The sequence below is a fragment of the Drosophila mauritiana genome, chromosome 3R, assembly GCF_004382145.1.
Source record: "Drosophila mauritiana strain mau12 chromosome 3R, ASM438214v1, whole genome shotgun sequence".
In the NCBI taxonomy this organism is placed as follows: domain Eukaryota; kingdom Metazoa; phylum Arthropoda; class Insecta; order Diptera; family Drosophilidae; genus Drosophila; species Drosophila mauritiana.
Genome location: NC_046670.1, coordinates 11,091,545 through 11,107,366, shown reverse-complemented (window position 1 = coordinate 11,107,366; position 15,822 = coordinate 11,091,545). Strand labels below are relative to the sequence as shown.

The following is a 15,822-nucleotide window of genomic DNA, read 5'->3' as shown; positions in this document are numbered from 1 at the left end:
CAATTAAGTGGATAATATGCAGATGAAATGGATTTAAAATATTTAATAGTTTGGAAAAACAGTGTAATTAGTTGAAAACAGTTCAGTTAAATTTGATATCAAAAATTAATCTCATCTCTTCACAAGCAGAGTTGGTTTTAATTTTTAATAATTTATATTCCTTGGCTTTTCTTCTAGAAGGCATTTGTGTATTTTGCCACCCGCGGCTTTCGGCCAAAGTAACGAAAGCAAAGCTTAAGGCCAAAATGGATTGGTCAAGGAGGTTGGAAATGTGATGTCCGACATTTGAATAATTGATTAAAGCACGGGTTCATTTCGGTCACGAGGTCCTTGTTTGACATATTGATAGCCTTGTTTTTGGCAAACATTAAATTATTTATAATTCAAGCAATATTCGGTATATCAAATGTTAAAGGCATTGAAAGTTTTTTAATTTCGCAGCAGTTTTTTGTGAAAATTAAAATGATAAAATGGTTGAATTTGCTCGTTGCTCATACAGTAGTGGGTATATTAGATTCGTTGAATGGTATGTAAATGTCCGTTTAGTTAGTTGCCTCCAATTATTGCGCCCATATTAAATAAATTAAAAATATAATCTATAAAATTGTGTCAGAGTTCAAAGATAAGTATTTAATTAAACCTACAAGCAACTGACACTGAAAACATTATTTAGGTTATATTAGGTGTCCGGTGTGTTTCTCGAAAGTAAAATGGTAAAATTTGAATTTAATTTGGTGTCGTAAAAAATTATTAGAACTGCAGCGGGGCAAACTAATTTGCATACATGCATGGCGGTCTGTTTGCCAAAAGTGGAGGATGTGGATGGGGACAGGGGCAGTCTATTGTGTTGCCAGTTAATGAGGTTTACAGTGTGCTCCTCGCTGAAATTGCAAACGGTTGCATGCAGCTGGAACTTTTGTTGCCACAACATGGCAGCTCGGAACACAAAGTAATTCATAACCGAGTCTCATTTTAAGGACGACAAATAAATAGTATAGTACGAGTATGTATATGCTATTATTGGAGGAGGTTTCTTTAAGGATGCCCGTACCATATGTTCAGAGCTGGCCAAAAATTAAATAAATACGTGCAACTTTTCGCTGGCTTTAACCGGATAATCAGCTGCGAACATGGCTTTTCACTCAGCGATTCTAATTGTATGCATTAAAACGAAACTTTTTCCAATTTAACACCCCATCAAGTGGGTGGCTGGGTGATAAAAGTGGAGCTTTTATCTGACAGTTGCCACCTTAACGTTTAATTTGCTCCCAAGCGTTAGTTCAGCTGGAACAAATTTGTTATTTCAGCCAGTTGGGCTGCGAAATTGCTGGATTAACTATAAGTGGGAAATAAATTAGGTATGAAAATGGAGGCTGTCAATAAACTTCGTTTAACTTGCAAATTTTTCGGCAAATATTTGCAGGACTTAATCCCATTTTCCAGTCAGCAAAGTGCTGGCAAACACAATTAGTTGAGTGCTCAGCATTCCTCAAAGATTTTCGCATTTTTTTCCGTTGGCCAGAAGTGTGTGCCAAGAGCTGGTAAAGTTTCCGGCACACCATTTCTCAGATAAGAACTTATTTTAATGGTTTGATTGTTTCAAATTCTGAAGTGAATTTCATTTGATTTTTGTTACTGGTCGCCCAGTCACGATTTTTGCCATTTCGCTGCACAGATGAAAATACAATTTTCCGCTGGCTGACAACCGACAGCTTAGCGCGAATGCAGATAGACAGACAGTAGTCAAGCTTCGGTAAAAAGTGAATTTTTTTTAAATTTGGCATGTGAAATGGTGCGAAAATCCGTCGGGAAGTTATCAGCAAAACTGTCCCCATTATGAAATAAAAGAAAGCCAGCACATAAAGGTGCTAAAAGGAAACCTAAAAGTTTTACCCGAATTTAAGTTGAGTTTAACCAGACGGTTGAGTAATGCCCAAACAAGGGAGGGATTCAAGAAAGTGGCCACCGAAATAATAAATTACATTGAACGCAATTTTATTGCATACTTGCAGGGGCACTGCAAGATTGCCCCATTGTGGCTACAGTTGTGTATAAAATAATAGGATATGGGTTAGATAGAATGCAAAAGAAGCATATAGTTTTCCCCCAGCCGATTCTTAACAATCGATCCATGTAAGGTTCTCTTAATGTTCCCTCTTTGGGGATAAAATAGAGGATACATTACATATATTAAGGGGGAACATTTAAGTCTCACTTTGCATTGAAATTTAGGAATAAAATTTTATTTAATATGCATTTAAATACTATTATATTGAAAGTGGCTGTACGTGTGTGCTGTTTTTAGAGTTTTTATGGGATTCTCCCTGGCTGGGGACTGCAAGCTGACGCCAAAGTCAAGTAAATAAAGGCAATGCCAAAAGGAGGCGAGCAGCGAATGGAAACGAGCAGCCGTGAAGAATGGAACCGGAAATGCAACGCATTTCATGGCACTCTGGGTGGAAAAATGCCTTTAAGTGGCATATAAATTTCCCGTTCCCAACGAACCGCAGACACTCAAAAGCCAGACTCAGACGATGGCTTTGTAGTCTGAAAGTCTCTGAGCAGCGATAAGTGCCAGCTGAAACAATTCGTAAGCAATTCGATTGTACCAATAAAGTCAGCGAGCGCGATATTTCAAATCTTTAAGATTTGAACAAGACATGGCTGAGACTGAGAATATTGCATTCATGACTGGCATTTAACGCTCTAATTGAGTTTGGCCATGGCGCGCCAAAAGTAATGAAGTGGCGATGAAGTCACTTTCTATGGTTTCCAGCCGGAAAAAGGAAACTGTGCTAAGACAGCCGAGAAAAGCGAGGAAACTGGCAAGACATCTGCGGCCGAACAGGGCAATTAAAAAATAATTTGCATTACTCTTCTTGGAGAAATGCGAAGGGTTTTGTAAATGGAGAAACTTGGCATAAAGATAATTTAATCGTGATGTATAATTAAGATTTCCACTGGTTACTAGGAACTTCTTAATATTACTATTTCACGGTTGAAATATTTATGAAGATGGCCTGAACTAGCTTATCAAATTTTCCAAATTTCTATTTTATTTCCCACTGACTTACGACTTCTACTTAATAATACAGAAATCGTTCCTATGCTGTTTTATTTTAGCTGGCAAACCACTTGGAAGCTCAACTAATTTTTGACCCCACCTAGGCAAACACAATCGCGGCAAAAAGGCTTTTACGGTCAACGTCAAGTTGTGGCCACGTTTTTCCATGCATGACCACCAGCCCGCGAACCTGCCACTCCTTCCAATCCTTCCACTCATGCCAACCCCATGTCCCGACTTCCGGAGGCGTCGCGCTCTAAAAAAAAACCTGTAACGCGTTGCTGTGTCCTGAGTTGGCGACCAGCGGGCGGAGCGAAGGGATGATGGCAAGTGCATAAAGCACCGACAGATAGCTTCGATGGGACACCAAGCCAGGACGGAGCCAGTGGCTCAGCGCCATCGATGATAGCGCACAGGCGGTAAACAAAACAAAAGGGCAAACGGAACGGAAACTAAATAGGGTTAACAAGCGCCACAGAAGGGCGGGCAGACCTAAAATCGAAAGCTTGTTATTTTACTTAATTGCATGGCCAGGATGGCAATTTTCATATTTGTCTAGTGACAGCGAAACAAACAAAAAAAAAGACAAGAACTAGAACATTTGGCTAATTCAGAGAGGTTTACTCTACCTCCTTGCCGGGTTGATCGATTATCTATTGAACCGTGCAGCAAAGGTAAGTGGTAAAGTTGATTTGCTAAAAACAATATATTCTCTTAAATCTTGAGTGAAATGCCATATCATGCCTTGCACACTATTCGAAAATAGCAATAAAATAGAACGTTTTCGAGGTCTCTAATCTATGAGCTCCGCTTCAATCATTTCCGTCATATTTCACTTGGGGTATTTCGTATTTTTCATTCGATTGCCGTACCCCCCGACTAAACCAACGCGGCGTATGCGTAATCTCGAACAGCAACAATCGACAAATTGCACAGCGGCAAACAGAAAATTCTCGCTACGTGACACGCAACTCTTTTTGTTTATTTACAGCTCAGTGCAATTTTCATTTGTCAAAGGAGCAGAAGTGGAGGGAAATGGGCGAGAGTGTCGGGGAAATGTGAAATGTGTTTACCCATGCCACATTAGCAGACAGCATTTAAGGTTTTTCTACCATTTCTATTTTTTTTTTTTGTTCGTTTGTTTGCTGCTTTGCATTGCCGGGAACCACAGTTCATGCTAAATTAATTGCATCGTATGCACAGCGTTTGCTGATGGTTTTGCACCCTTTTTGATTTATTCATGATTATTATTGTGCACTTCATTAAAAAAGTGTTTTACTTTGCGGCGATTTCACGTAATTTTGCACAGCAATCTGTTAAATGTGCATCAGGCATTTGCGTGCTTAAATATTCACTAGAGGGCAATTGTTTAATTGTGCTCAGATGCTTGTGGTTTTTGGGGTTAACCACTAGATAGAGTACTGGACCCATAAAGTTGTTGGCCAACAGCAAACGAATGGCCGTCGCAGTCATAACACTAAAACTTTCGTTGCTCTGGGTTTTTTGCTATCTGGCACAGGCAGCAGTAAAAGAAATTTATTTATAAACATTAGAAGTGCATGCAGATGCGGATAAAAACAAAATGTTCTCTTGTTTTCTGTGGCGACACATTGAATTTGCACATTTTGCAAAGGATACATGCGTTGTTTGCGTTCTTGTTGGAAAAGAGATGTGCGAAACTCATTAAATCGAAAAAAAAAAAGTTAATCTTTAATCTTTAGACAATATATCAAAAGGTTCTAAATGAAACGTTGGCCCAATTGACTTTCTTATGCGATTGCCTTAGGCATCAAATTTAGTTTATTGCCATGCGGAAAATACACAAAAAGTTCCCAACACAAAATTGCATCCAAGAGGCGCCATCAGCAACAGAAAAATACTTATTTATTTATTTTATTTATTTAATATCTTCAAAGCATTTCCTCCACGGGATTTCTTTGGCCCAGTTGTGTGTTTAGAGCAGATGGAAAATCGCCTACGCTTGATTTATGACAAAATGGAAAATTTGAGGTTTCTTTTGCCAACTGTGCGTAGTTTGCTTTTAAGCTTATTATTTATCCTTTTCAAGGATTGGTTTAACACTAACCCATGAATAACTATGAATAGCTATGAATAATCTATACAATTAAAATGTTTAAACCTGATTAAAAACTGAATTTAAGTCAATTTTGTCGCACTTCGATAAACACCTCATATAGCTCAGATAGTAACTTGCAACTTAGGTAACATCTTTAGATGCTTCTTTTTTGCAGCTGTGGCAGGGCACTTTGCAAATGACATCCATGTCGGCTCACGTGTTTAGTCACAATCTGTCTAGGAAGTCTTAGGGATTTTGCACGGCGCATTACCCATATCCTTTTCAAAGGAAGCGTGTGCGCCGAAAGCCCTGACAAGGTTTCCTGTTTTCGCCCTTCAATTTCCCTTCTCAACTCTTACGGGCAAACATTTGTTTTACACTTTGTCCCCATGACTTCTTTTCAAGTTCCAGTTATTTGTAAGTTTCACACTCTTTCTTTTTCGAAAGTTGAATCATCTCAGTTGTTTGTTAACTGCTTTAGATATATCCGATAATGTTTTTTGGCTATTTATTTTATTCAGTCATATTTTACAATTAACATTTGAAAGTCGAAAAATTTAAAGATGTAAATAATGGTCTCTCCATTTAACAATTTGCGTAGGCCTTAATAATTTCTTTGTAGCTACCAGGTGCGTTTTCAACTTTTCATCATCTTCCTTAAGGAATTAATTCGAGCAGAGTGGAAATGCTTATTTGACTAATTGTTTTTGCAAGAATCCACGTTGACAACTTGGGCAAATGTTTCGTGTCATAAGTTGGGAAAAGTTGGTAATGCGAGTGGCGAAGACAAAAATCCAAACTAATTGTTGGGGCTAAAGGAGATCCCAATTAATCGGGTCAGTTGTCGCACTTCTCGTTGCTCATATTTCAGTGTTTTACCATTCAGGTGCTGTTAACTGTTAACAGGTTTTGGCTTTTAGACCAACTGCTGCGAACACGTGAGCATGGCCTAATAGGTGTGAGTTGGTTGTCTGCGTGTTGGTTAGCCTCACATATACTCAACTTTTTGCGGCTGACTGCGCTGCACGTGTGTGCGTAAAGCCAAAAATGTCGAACAACTGGCAACAGCAGCAAAAAGTTTTTAATTCATCTGCAAGTCTCACGTAAAACTGCGTGAAAACTGGGGTTTTCAGTTTTTAAGCCGTGCAAATTCTAATTGGGAACGGGTAATTTGATTGTTTTGTAAATGAAAATGCGCTTAAGGATTAAACACGGCGATTTCATAATCCCAAATAGATTTCCATTTGAAATCGATTCGGTGCTGATTCGATTTTTGTTTGGCCTGCCGTCTAAGCTCAATCGGTCGTTTGGTGGCTAATTGCCTGTGCACTTTGCAGCCGGCCCTTCTCACACACCACCTCCTTGTGAGCCACATTTGCATGTGGAGCTTGGATCCATTTGGCTTCGCAGTGCCCACCTTGAGACGGAGCTACCCCCCGCCCTGGGAATGGCAATCAAAATTTTCCATCTGCCTGCCAATCCGTGCGATTTCGTATCAAGGTTACACTCCGACTTTGTTTTTATTTCCTGCTTGCGAATAAATAAACGAATTTCCGGGAAAGCTCCCAAAAATGCACTTTTGTTATGATGTTTTGTTTAGATTTCGGGTTCATGGGTTATATTTTTTGTTCCTCATTGCAGGAGAACATAGATGGAGTATTATTGAAACACCGTTTCGTTTAAGTTTTTGGCAAAATAAATTCCTCGAAATAGCCACATTAATCGCTGGCTGTTTCGCTTACCGTTGAGAATAAAAGCCAGCATATGCATATTTATGACTCGCTTGTTCCTGTTATGTCAACTTTGTTAGTTAAATTTTATCTTGTTGCGATGAAAGAGCCCTCTGCGTCGGCAGGATTAACAATAAAAATGGCAGCCATATAAGCAAACCCTCGACTGGGACTGCTTCCATGGGGAGCACAAATTTGTGGAGCCAAAAACTAGGTTCAAACCAAAGAAATTGCGTGAAATATGATTTACGATCCGCTTAATGTTAGATGATTTAGGTCTTCAGTTTCTTTTCGCTTCCCCAGCGAAATATCACACATTCTGGTGCAATTTTTTCTGGTCTAGAATCATTTTAATTGTTCTTTTTGAGCTGCCCGTGGTTGTATATATCTTGGCAGCAGCTGGCTCTACAGACATGTGCCAAGAGCCAAGAGCCAACTGGCAATTGCCAAGAAAGAAGCAGCCTTAAATGACAGCTAAGAGCCGCCGAAAAAGAAGACGTCCACTGCATGGCAATGAGAGTAAAAGCCAAGAACATTTTGTTTAAAGAAGAAAATCTCAAGTTTTTGAAGACCGTTTTAAAATGGAAGAGACGTGATTTAAAAAACATTGTCACGCTTGAACTGTGCTGTTTTAATAGCTTAACAAATATAAATGCTTACTAAAATGTCCAATGCACTCAACATTTTCTATCATTATTATGATGAGAAATGATTTCTTTTACAAGAAAGTATGTCGGCCAAAGTTTGCAGAATCTGCATTCATATTTTTTTATATTTATAGTACATATACAATTTTAAGGCGTCCTACATACACTTTTGCCTTAATTTATAAATGCCATAGAAATGGAATTTTCTCATTGACTAAAGGTACAAAAAGGACTGAAAAAACTACACTTTGGAGGTGAAATTTTCCATCTTTATCCCCACTTGTTCACACAATTGGCGATCATTTATCAAATGTTGCAGCTTTAACTTGTCAGAAGGACTAGCACTGCCCGTGCCATATGCTTCAAATTATTCATTATATTGGTCTTATAATTTGATTTATTTCCACTCTGAATTTGTATTTGTATTGTTGTATAAATCCATAAATCATTACATTCACTTTACACTTTAAGTTCGATTAGTTTCGCGTCAATTTTGTTCCACTTTCACTTTATATGTCGACTTCCGTTTCCGGTTTCGTCCGCCTTTGGTGTTCACTTAACGGTTTATCACCGGCTTCTGGCGCCTTTTCGCAATGGCACGAGTCGATTTTATTCGTTCTCTATTCGAAGTCGAACTTTCGGTTTAATGTGCAACCGGCATTTTGGCCAAGAAACAGCTGACGGGCAAGCTGCACGTGGCACGGTCACAAAGCTTTCTCAGTGTGTGGGCGGTGTGGACCGAATTGTTTATGTTTAACCCCAGCGAGGTGTGGCATGTACATTTGTGAAATTTTCATACATTTTCCTAAAAAATGTGGACGTTTTTAAAGACACGTTGGTACATCTACATTTGTCATATCAACCTTATATTAGAAATGCCTAACATTAAAAATTGAATTTCGTTTTATGATAGAACAATAAAGCAGGTGATGAAACGCATTTGTGCAACTGTTCCCATCTTAAACTGCATAACCCATTATTATCAATGCAAAAAGCTATATGAGTAAAGTTTCCTCGCCCGATGCACTTGCTGAACGGTTGTTGTCTCGGCTATGCCGTTGGTGAAACTGCTCTGTTAGAAACAGCCATGTTAAGTTGACAGCAAATCTCTCTGTTACTTACTTGCATGTTTATTGCCAATTTCTCGGCGCATTTCCTCCGTGCGATTTGTCAAGTTGGGCTCAAGTGGAAACTGGGCGAATGTCATGTTCTCGTTTCGCATTTGTTTTCCCAAGGATTTCATCATGAGGAAGCAGGTGTGCATTCCGGCCACACTTCGCTGGCCATCCCGTTCATAGTAGAAGATGGAATGCGACCAGTTGTGTCTGTCGGAAGACTTGATAAGCTGGTAAGGCTTAGAATAGCAAATTTATGGCACTTACCGCTTCATCACGTTTATGGTCAGCTCGGAAATTGTCTCGAAACTCAGCATTCCCGTGCGCAACAGCATATAGAACTCGTCATTGCAATCGGTTTTTTTCTGTTCAAAGTCGTAGGTCGAGCCTCCAACTGATATGAGTGGGGTGCCCTGGCTATTGAAGTACTTGGTAATCCGGCTTACTGCAGCTGCAAGGGATTAGCAAACATGGAAATTATTTAATTAAAACATAAATCGTATTACAAACTAATAATCGAATGCTCTTCGAATAGCTTCGCCTAACTCACCCAAGGAGTAATCGCAGACGGGTCCGAAGATCACCTGGGCGCACTGTTTGATAATGCCATCCATGGCCTTAATCACGCCGAGGGAGGCATCGCACTTGGTGTCATGGGCCAGCCACTCGAAATCGATGTGCGGAGGAATCAAGGACTTGGAACGGATCTGCTGTTCGGCCACTTTAAGGATTGGCAGGACACGCGGCAGGGAGGCCTGGTACATATTGTCATCGGGCAGGAGGACTAATGCCCTAATGGTGCAGTTTCTGCCACTCGCATCGCAAATAGCCTCACAATCGCGGGCTGGCTCCTCGCGGCAAGTGGCCACACAATCCTTGGGGCCAAAAACCAGCCCGCACAGCAGTAGGAGAAGGAGCATTGGGAACAGGCAAGCGCGCTTGCTAATTTGGAAACTGTTGACAATTTCTCTCGGAACTGGTACTTCAATCAAATCGAGTGATGCGGGTCTGAGTCTGGCGCTTTCAGTTTCATTTTGTTTACCAATTTGTCTCTGTGAATTGGCTTGGCTAATTTGCATAGTCGCAGCGATTCTCTATCAGACTACTGCTGCTCGGTGATTGCGGTCTCTATATTTCTGCGCCTCCGTGTGTTCGCCGGATAACTCTGGAGTAATTAAGTTGCTTTGATTGCGCGCATAATTGAGCCGAAGTTTGGCCGCTGCATGTTGCCTTTGCCGTCGAAGTGCCTCCAGCTGCTACTGCGAGTGGTGCGAATCAAGAAATTGAAGTCATTAGCAGCTCCCTGCTCCCCAGGAATACATAAATTATTGAAGTTTTCATGCGCTGCCCTTGGGGGTCGATGTGTAAGTGCCACATGGAGAAATGAAATGAGAGCTCGTGCTTTAAAGGGAAATGTTGAGTGGTTGAAAGGAAGTTTGCCAGGGAATATGCAACTCTTATTTACCCTTCAAATTAAATTATTAAACAATTTTCGACTCTACCAAATCCTAAGATTCCTAGTCGTAAATATTGAAGCTTCTTCAGTCGTAAATTTTTGTTCACTCCAGCTATCACTGTCTCAATTAGATACGCAATTTAATGATGATAAGGAAGTAAAAAACTTTATCTTTCATTGAACTGCATTGCCTCACAGTGTCTCTAAAAGTAAACAGCACCTGAATTGCAGAACACATATAGTACACATTTTTATTTACGATTCCAACCATAACAGTGCCTTAACAACATTATTTTGTTGAATGGAAGGTGGGTTTTATGGTTCGCAGGTGTGACTCACTGCTTCTGGTGCCCAATTATTTGCTCAATTCCCGTCGAAGCTGATGCATTAGATAGTGAGCATGGAACCTGTGTTGTTTATGGCAATTTCCCTGGATTTCTGTGAATTGCATGGGGCCACTTGATAAGGACCGAACGAATGAAGGGTGCCCTAGGGTGGACTATTCATGGAAATCTCCCACCAATGGGCCACTTGAACGACTTTAAGTTTCGGCGTCACAAAAGATTCGTCTGCAATCTATTAAAACGTCATCAAGGTGGCAAACTAACCGAAAAAAAAGCTACAGCTACAAAACAAAAAAAACAAAAAAACGTGTCAAATGGTAGTCAACATGCTGCCAAGTCTAGTTAAACGTTCGGTGATTCCTAATCTAATCGCGACAAGCGGGGAACTTATGATTGCTGGGTATCGAAGTGAGTGGTTTTAGTTAGTCATGCGGATCGGAACAAATTGTGAACGCTAAGAACTTTTCTTGGAATGAACTTTGGCACTGGAAGATTGAGGTGCTGAGATCATTTATAATTAAACTTATCTAAATAGTAGATAACAGCAATCGGGTTTTAATTTATATATGGTTTTAATACTGAGCATATTCCTGCATTATCATAAGTAATCATCGAGTTAAGTTGAAAAGCAAGTCGGTGTAGGGAAAATATTTTCTTTAATTGATAGATTACGGACTTGCATTGATATGTACATATACTAAAAGGACCACCAGAGGCAGTAAACTATTTTCGCATTTTTCCCGGGGCCAGACAAGAACATTTTATCTCTTTCCCGATAAAGCGCCGTGTGTAGGCTGAACTTGAGATTGCGTATACGCCCGATTGTTCAACTTCGATGGTGCTTGGAAAACCCCAGCGCGAATGGGGAGCGACCTGATGATGATGATGATGGAACGGGGAAGCCGCCGGGCCAATCGCTTTGCAAACACGGCGGAACTCCAATCCAACATTCGCGGGCAATCGGAGCTGTCGGCAATTAATAAGAATTCATCACCCGGTCGATGACAATCCAAAAAATGGAATGCCAAATGCCAGCGAGATATGAGGACTCTGTGTGGGTCATGTGCCTGCTGCCAGCGAGCGATATCAACGATCGTTGGATGGCTAAATCGAAGGAGACCCGTTTCATTGGCCAACCGATCCGCACTCCGCACTCCGCACTCCGGGCTACCAGTCCTATCCAACATCAATCATACTGAAGCACACTATTTGCATTGATCGAAGGCCAGAAATAGAAGTCGGGTAAATATTTTTGCAGCGTATCGAAATAAATTTATTAACAAATTGGCTTGGACATCATCGGCGGTCTTATCAGTTTCAGGCGCAGTCTTCAGTCGAACGTCAGTTTATTTATAGCTGCGCAGCGCTGAGCACTGACTGATTAAGATCGCCGAACGCGGCGGGCGTTCGAATCAATCATGTCCCGACTGCGGAGCACCTTCCGAACTTTTTGCCACTCACGGTGCTTTTGGCCGCTTTGCTTTTGGCCCGGAGCCTGGCCAAATCGTAAGCCCATCGGGCGTGCTAAGCCCCGCACTCAGACACACATGGGCGTCGTCCGTGTTGCCGTGTTTTTTATTCATGCTCCTCTGTCTCCGCTTTATCAGGCACTCAACGTGTAAAGCAAACAAGTCTAAATCGATGTGATTTCGGGGTTTTGCATGCCCGCTGTAACTGTGAGCCGCAAAACAAACTCGTTGACCACAAAAAATTCTTCACTGAACATTTGCAATGTGCACAGTGTTTAGGGGATTTGTTTATGTGGAGAGCACTCTAATGCTGGTGAAATTAACTAAATAGATAAATATTTCGAAATTTTCCTACAAACGTCAAGGGATCTTTTGATACCTACAACATTAAAATATTTAAGATAAAAAAAAAGGCATAAAGATAATTTTAAAAGACGTAAATATAACATTAAAAGATACATCCCCTTTTCAACTGGACTTTAATTTATTCTAGTTGCAAATTCGGGGAATTGTAGTTTAAAGACATATCGATTTATTTTACAGACTCTAAGCCAACGTTGAGTTTTCCAAGAGAAAAGAAATTCAAGAAAGGGGAGGATGAAAAACTCTCGTCTACAATCTCTATATGGTACAAAAATAATATCAAAGTGTTTGCAAGCTTCTGATGGTTTATGGCATAATAATAATGTCAAAAAGTTTGCAAGATTTCGTACGAAGCTGTGCCAATTGAAATCGAATTTGTTTTTTTCAAAACAAGACCGAAACTTAAACTTAAATTTCATTATTGAAGTTTTTCGTGGTGCGAAAGCAAAAATCGAATTTATGGAAAATTGAGAGAGAAACAAGCACTTAAGCCGCTTTCTACATTGTTACGTCACTTGCGTTTTCACTCAGCCTTTGGCCAAACGCAATTTCTATTTATATCTGAGGCTCCTCAATGTCATTAATGATTAAGTGCAAATAGTAAACCATAACAACTTACACACCGATTAGACCACTTCAATCCGCAGCTACTTCAGAAATTTTATGTTCAATAACAATCAGCGAATCAATCGGTGTATTTTATTGCGAATATATAACCTTTGCCAAATAGACAAGGCGTTCGAATGGAAATGAACCGCGAACGCCGTCGGAAGACAAACCGTCTACGATTGGGTGTTTTAAGTCTATTTATAGGCGTTTGTTTATTTTTAATGTACAATCAAGCCGCTTTTCTGCCGTCTGCCTGACCTGCTCGATAAGATTACGGAAAAGTCCATAATAAACAGATACTCCTACACGATACTCAGTGGGCGAATCCATTCGGAGACATCAGTTGCCAACCCCATTTTAATATCTAACGATAGCCTCGCTTTTTATTTCGAAAATATAAATCGGTTTTAGATCTCCACCATTTGCATGCAACTTAAATGTCCATTTGTCATCAGCTAATTCGAAAGGATTAGGCCATGCTAAATTTATATTATTTATGAATTTTTAATGCTGCCCTGATTTCGATTAAATTTAGACTGTCACATTGGTTAAGTGAGCAGGGTAAAATTAAAAATAAATCAGGGTACCAGGGAATTAATGCCTTTCCTTGACCCCTGGTTTATTGTCTAGACAATAAATAAAGGGAATTAGCTTAAACTCTGACACCATCAATGTTTATGGCGAAATGCCCTAGGTTCTGTGTAAATATCCTTGCAACCAAACAACGAACATGTGCTGGCATCCATGGCACGTGTGTTAAATTCCCGGAATCAGTGCAGTCCGCCGCCTGCAGTTTAATGAAACGTAATTAAAACGGGGCCTTAATGGATTTAATTAATTTTGAACGAATTTAAGAGACGGGGGTCCAGTGTGACGCCACGCAGCTGTTATTCGAGTCCTTCAATTCTGGCTCCCACAAAGTTTGCCACTTTAAGGATAAGAAGTGAAACTTGGAAATAGCACTCAAAAATCAAAGCATTGGATGACATAATTGAGTTAACAAACTTCACTTCTCACCACATATCGTCTAAACAATTTGGAAACTAACGAAAACTAGTTCAGAACTTTGCCAAAACAAAAAAAGAGACAATCGCCAAAAGCATTCGGGTGGGGAAAGTTTGGCCTATTCTGTTAGCCTAACCCTTTTACAAAAACATGGTCATATTTGTTCGGGTGTTGGCTTACCAATTGATTAATGAATATTTACGTTATCGTGCGGCTATAGCTAATGCACATATGCCACACGGAGGTGTGACCACTAGATTTTGCCCTGCCCTTGCCAGCATTATGTATACGCAGTGTGGTGTTTGATTTACTAAGTGCTGCCTACTTCACAGCATTGCAGCATGGGGTGTTTGGCAAATAGTGTTGAAAATATATGCTAAGTATGGCTCGCAAGTCAAGTTGCTGAAAGGAAACGCCATTGGAAGGATACCAGTCGCAAAAATGTGCGCAACGAAAGGAGAACCGGATAATTGAGATTTTCGTACAGCGAGAAAATTGAATTTTCTGACCATGACAACGAAAATGTTTTCTTGATTTACTTAAGTTTTTCTCGAAGAAGGTCATTCGGAAGTAATAAACCTGGAGCTATTTAGACTGCGTGCATTTTATCGTAATGTCCTAATCTTTTTTGTTACTCTATTTAGCTTGATATAAGTTGTTGGTTTTATTTTTGAAGCTGACACCTTTTTTGCTCTTAATCCAATCAGAAATTCATAGTTTTCATCGCACAAGCGGTAAGGTTAACTTTTAAAGCCCCCAGGCAGTAAATTCCATTTTGTGCTGCTGCAGAAATCCCCATTCAGCGAAGCTGAAAAGAATCCGCTTCAATGATTTATGCAAATTCAATAATAACAGCATCCGATGTGTGGCACAAAGTCAATGTGGGCCTTTTACCCCTTCCTGATTACCAAGTTACTTTGTCTATTCCCACAGCCCGGGGAGAATTTACATCTAGGTATTTTATTTTAATTTCGCAACTAGGGGGTTAGGAACTTTGCGATATTTTCCCCTGGGGGCAAATGCCGTTTTGCAATCATTTGCTTTTATCATCACAAGACGAAGGGGCTGGCGAGTGGGCGCGGTGTGAGGAAGTGAATTTGCATGAAATATTGCTGATGGGCGTGTCTAATCCGGAGCAGGAGCCTCTCTCCGCAACAAAATGTTGGGTAAGAGCTTATAAAGACTTGTCGATGAATGTCCGGAATGCTTGTGACACGCTTCAGAGGAAAGTATCTGCTCTAGCTGCCAGCTCACCTTTTTCTTTGTCGCAAGAATTTCAAACGCTTTAGATATTTTTCCCAATTTGTTCCCCTTTTATGTTTGAGAACTATTCATGGATTTTCAAAGATCGTGCAATCTGTTTTGCCAGTATATTCACTTTTATTTCATATGTTTACGCTTGAGGGGAAACAAGTTTGCACAACACAAAAACACACAATCACAGAGGCGCATGGAAAATATTATATTTTGCAGTGGACGGCAGGAGAATCCAAAAAATATATCACCATATATATTGCGCGAGGTTTTCCCGTCGAAAAAGAATTTCTCGCCCACTTCGGTACGCGCGCGTTGCCGGAATTGAACTGAAATTCGCGGTCGCTTTGGTAAACTGCTCACTTTGTTATTTTTTGTTCTCCATTATTGGCCAAACTATGGAAAAGCTCGTCGAAGGCGTTTTGGTGGCACATTTCACCAACGCCTCGAACATTTCACCAATGATAAGAAGACAGTCCGATAACAGTTGGACATAACAGCGGCGCTGTTAGCTCAGCATGCTCTGTTATCTGAAGTGGAAGTCAATTGGCTGATGGATTGAAAATCTTCGCAATGAAACGCCCCCAGTGTCTGAAATCTAAAAAATATATACTCAAGCAAGCTATTACTGTACACTTTCTTTCGCTCGCTTTTCAAAAGCACACTTCACAATTCCTTTGTTCTATTTT

General features: G+C 40.2%; 1 protein-coding gene across 2 annotated transcripts; it reads right to left on the bottom strand.

Annotated features, from left to right (window-relative positions):
• Positions 1 to 8,632: 8,632 nt before the first annotated feature.
• Positions 8,633 to 15,448, bottom strand: LOC117144732 (atrial natriuretic peptide receptor 3). 2 transcript variants are annotated; one of them, XM_033310079.1, is made up of 4 exons: positions 15,385 to 15,448; positions 9,184 to 9,892; positions 8,901 to 9,084; positions 8,633 to 8,843 (listed from the first exon to the last, which is right to left on the bottom strand). In XM_033310079.1, the coding sequence occupies exons 2-4, from the start codon at positions 9,710 to 9,712 to the stop codon at positions 8,633 to 8,635; spliced, it is 924 nt and encodes a 307-aa protein (XP_033165970.1). In that variant the 5' UTR covers positions 9,713 to 9,892; positions 15,385 to 15,448. The 2 variants fall into 2 exon arrangements, with proteins under 2 accessions (XP_033165970.1, XP_033165969.1); XM_033310078.1 differs by lacking the exon at positions 15,385 to 15,448 and having other exon boundaries at positions 9,184 to 10,195.
• Between the last annotated feature and the right edge of the window lie 374 nt (positions 15,449 to 15,822).

Coding starts and splice junctions, on each gene's coding strand:
- LOC117144732 (XM_033310079.1), bottom strand. CDS start 9,712: ATGCAAATTAGCCAAGCCAATTCACAGAGACAAATTGGTAAACAAAAT. Junction 9,085..9,183: donor CGTCTGCGATTACTCCTTGG/GTGAGTTAGGCG, acceptor AATCCCTTGCAG/CTGCAGTAAGCCGGATTACC. Junction 8,844..8,900: donor ACCATAAACGTGATGAAGCG/GTAAGTGCCATA, acceptor GTCTTCCGACAG/ACACAACTGGTCGCATTCCA.